Source organism: Haemorhous mexicanus, chromosome 33 (genome assembly GCF_027477595.1).
Source record: "Haemorhous mexicanus isolate bHaeMex1 chromosome 33, bHaeMex1.pri, whole genome shotgun sequence".
NCBI lineage: Eukaryota > Metazoa > Chordata > Aves > Passeriformes > Fringillidae > Haemorhous > Haemorhous mexicanus.
In genome coordinates, this window is record NC_082373.1 from 2,146,376 (window position 1) to 2,150,507 (window position 4,132).

At 71.6% G+C, this 4,132-nt stretch overlaps 1 protein-coding gene across 1 annotated transcript; it reads left to right on the plus strand.

The window, feature by feature from the left end:
- Window positions 1–80: 80 nt before the first annotated feature.
- Window positions 81–3,742, plus strand: ZNF385A (zinc finger protein 385A; the record flags this gene model as incomplete). The annotated part of the gene is given in 6 exon segments (XM_059871792.1): window positions 81–159; window positions 969–1,009; window positions 1,011–1,136; window positions 1,957–2,005; window positions 2,008–2,048; window positions 3,082–3,742. Coding segments are annotated over 6 exon segments (567 nt in total), but the record flags the coding sequence as incomplete, so codon positions are not given.
- Window positions 3,743–4,132: the final 390 nt, after the last annotated feature.

Genomic DNA, 4,132 nt, shown 5'->3' on the forward strand with positions numbered 1-4,132 from the left:
ATTGGGGACATTGGGATGGGACACTGGGGACACTGGGGACATTGGGGACATTGGGGACATTGGGGACATTGGGGACATTGGGGACACGGCCACTCCTGTACTGCTGGCTCTGCAAGGTGGCCGTCAACTCCCTGTCCCAGCTGGAGGCACACAACAAAGGTGGGGACATGGGGACACTGGGGACATTGGGGACATTGGGGGCATTGGGGACATTGGGGACATTGGGGACACTGGGGACATTGGGGACATTGGGGACATCGGGGACATCGGGGACACTGGGGGATTGGGACATTGGGGACACTGGGGACATTGGGGACATTGGGACATTTGGGGACATTGGGACATTGGGGACATTGGGGGCATTGGGGACATTGGGGACATTGGGGACATTGGGACATTGGGGACACTGGGGACATGGGGGACATGGGGGACATGGGGGACATTGGGGACACTGTGGGGACACCACAGGGGGGTTCTGGGGAGGCTCCCAGGGGGTTTGGGGGGGGGTCCCAGGGGTCAGGGGGCTCAGGGCTGTCCCAGGGGGGGTCCCAAGGGGGGGTCCCAGGGGGTTTGGGGGTCCCAGGGGGTCAGGGGGCTCAGGGCTGTCCCAGGGGGGTCCCAAGGGGGGGTCCCAGGGGGTTTGGGGGTCCTGGGGTGGGTCAGGGGGCTCAGGGGGGCTCAGAGCTGTCCCCCCCAGGCACCAAGCACAAGACCCTGGTCGAGGGGGGGGTTTGGGGGGGTCCCAGGGTGGGTCAGGGGGTCCCGGGGGTCCCGGGGGTCCCAGCCCTGTCCCCCCCAGGCACCAAGCACAAGACCCTGGTCGAGGGGGGTTTGGGGGGTCCCAGGGGGTTTGGGGGTCCCAGGGTGGGGTCAGGGGGCTCAGGGCTGTCCCAGGGTGGGTCAGGGGGCTCAGGGCTGTCCCAGGGTGGGTCAGGGGTCCCGGGGGTCCCAGCCCTGTCCCCCCCCAGGCACCAAGCACAAGACCCTGGTCGAGGCCCGCTCGGGGCTGGGGTCCCATCCGCGCCTTCCCGCGGGGAGGGGGCTCGGGGGGCGCCCCCCCGGCCGAGGGTCCCGAGCGCTCCTTCCACTGCCAGATCTGCAACGTGCGCCTCAACTCCGAGCTGCAGCTCAAGCAGGTGCGGGGGCACCCACGGCGACCCCAGACCCCACGGGGACCCCAGACCCCACGGGGACACGGGGGGAGCCCAGGGGGACCCCAGAGTGACCCCAGACCCCAGAGGGACCCCAGACCCCACAGCTACACGGGGGGCACCCCACAGAGACCCCACAGGGACCCCAGACACCAGAGTGACCCCGGAGTGACCCCGGGGTGACCACAAACCAACCCCAAACTGACCCCAAATCCCCACACCAGGAGCCCTCAAACCCCCCCAGGGACCCCCCAAACTGCCCCCAAACCCCCCAGGGACCCCCAAACCCCCCCAGGGACCCCCATTTGGGGTGCTCTGACCCCCCCGTGCCCCCCAGCCCCCCGGTTTGGGGGGCGCTGACCCCCCCGTGCCCCCCCATCCCTCAGCCCCCCGGTTTGGGGGGCGCTGACCCCCCCGTGCCCCTCCAGACCCCCCCATCCCCCCAGCCGGGTCCCCCCCGGTTTGGGGGGCGCTGACCCCCCCCCGTGCCCCCCATCCCCCCATCCCCCGTTTTGGGGGGCGCTGACCCCCCCAAACCCCCCCAGCCCCCGGTTTGGGGGCGCTGACCCCCCCAAACCCCCCCATCCCCCCCGGTTTTGGGGCGCTGACCCCCCCAAACCCCCCCATCCCCCCGGTTTTGGGGCGCTGACCCCCCCGTGCCCCCCCAGCCCCCCGGTTTGGGGGCGCTGACCCCCCCGTGCCCCCCCAGCCCCCCCCAGCCCCCCCGGTTTGTGGGGGCGCTGACCCCCCCGTGCCCCCCCAGCCCCCCGGTTTGGGGGGCGCTGACCCCCCCGTGCCCCCCCAGCACATCTCCAGCCGCCGGCACCGGGACGGGGTGGCCGGGAAGCCCAACCCCCTCTGGGGCGCCACAAGAAACCGCGGAGCCCCCCCGAGCTGGTGAGGGGCGAGGGGGGTCTGGGGGGGGGTTTGGGGGGGTTTGGGGGGGTCTGTGGGGTCCTGGGGGGGTCTGAAAGGGGATTTGGGGGGCTCCTGGGGGGTCTCTATGGGGTTTGGGGGGTCTGGGGGGTCTGAAAGGGGATTTGGGGGGGAGTTGGGGGGGTCCTGGGGGGTCTCTGGGGGGTTTGGGGGGTCTGGGGAGGTCTGTAAGGGGATTTGGGGAGGGGTCTGTGGGCTTTGGGGGGCTCCTGGGGGGTCTCTGGGGGTTTGGGGGGTCTGGGGAGGTCTGTAAGGGGACTTGAGGGGGCTGGGGGGTCCTGGGGGGGTCTATAGGGGGGAAGGGGATTTGGGGGTGTCTGGGGGAGGGGTCTGGGGGTGCCCTGGGGGCGCTTTGGGTATCCATGGGGGGGTGCCCCAGGTCCGGGGGTGTTTGGGGTGGTTTCAGGGGGGGCTCCCCAGGTCCGGGGGTGTTTGGGGGGGTCTGGGGGGTTCGGGGGGGCTCCCCCAGGTCCGGGGGGTTTGGGGGGGGCTCCCCCAGGTCCGGGGGTGTTTGGGGGTTTCGGGGGGGGCTCCCCAGGTCCGGGGGTGTTTGGGGGGTTTGGGGGGGCTCCCCCAGGTCCGGGGTGTTTGGGGGGGTCTGGGGGGTTCGGGGGGGCTCCCCCAGGTCCGGGGGTGTTTGGGGGGGTTTGGGGGGGCTCCCCCAGGTCCGGGGGGTTTGGGGGGGTCTGGGGGTTTCGGGGGGGGCTCCCCCAGGTCCGGGGTGTTTGGGGGGGGCTCCCCCAGGTCCGGGGGTGTTTGGGGGGTTTGGGGGGGCTCCCCCAGGTCCGGGGTGTTTGGGGGTTTCGGGGGGGGCATCCCCCAGGTCCGGGGGTGTCAGTGGGGGCTCCCCCAGGTCCGGGGGTGTTTGGGGGGGTTCGGGGGGGGCTCCCCCAGGTCCGGGGGTGTTTGGGGGGTTTCGGGGGGGGGGCTCCCCCAGGTCCGGGGGTGTTTCCGCCCCCCTCCCCCCCCCCTGACCCCCCCCGTGCCCCCCCAGGCGCCGCTGCCGTTCCCGAAGGAGCTGCCCAAGGCGCTGGCGGGGGGGGGGCTCCTGCCGCCCCCCCTGGCGCTCGCCGCCGCCGCCGCCGCCATGGCCGCCCCCCCCCTGGCCCTGCGCCCCCCGGGACCCCCCCTCCTGCCCGGGCCCCCCCTGGCCCCCGCCCTGCTCCGCCCGGCCCCCGGGCCCCTGCGGCCAGCGCACGCCCCGCTGCTGTTCTCCCCCTACTGAGGGGACAGACGGACAGACGGACACAGGGACAGACGGACACAGGGACAGACAGACAGACACAGGGACAGGGACAGACAGACAGACAGACGGACAGACGCAGGGACAGACAGACAGACAGACAGACACAGGGACAGCCCCTGCGGCCCGCGCACACCCCGCTGCTGTTCTCCCCCTACTGAGGGGACAGACGGACAGGGACAGACGGACACAGGGACAGACAGACAGAGGGACAGACAGACAGAGGGACAGCCCCTGCGGCCCGCGCACGCCCCGCTGCTGTTCTCCCCCTACTGAGGGGACAGACGGACACAGGGACAGACGGACAGGCACAGGGACAGACAGACGGACACAGGGACAGCCCCTGCGGCCCGCGCACGCCCCGCTGCTGTTCTCCCCCTACTGAGGGGACAGACGGACAGACAGACAGACAGGCACAGGGACAGACAGGGACAGGGACAGGGACAGGGACAGGGACAGACAGACAGACACAGGGACAGCCCCTGCGGCCCGCGCACGCCCCGCTGCTGTTCTCGCCGTACTGAGGGGACAGACGGACAGACGGACACAGGGACAGACAGACACCGGGACAGACAGACACAGGGACAGACAGACAGGCACAGGGACAGACAGACACAGGGACAGACAGACACAGGGACAGACGGACAGACAGGCACAGGGACAGACAGACACAGGGACAGGGGCAGGGGTGGACACAGGGACAGACAGACAGGGGACACGGGGACAGACGGACACAGGGACAGGGGCAGGGACAGCCGCAGAGCGACAGCGACGCCCGGGCAGTGACAGTGACAACCCTGGG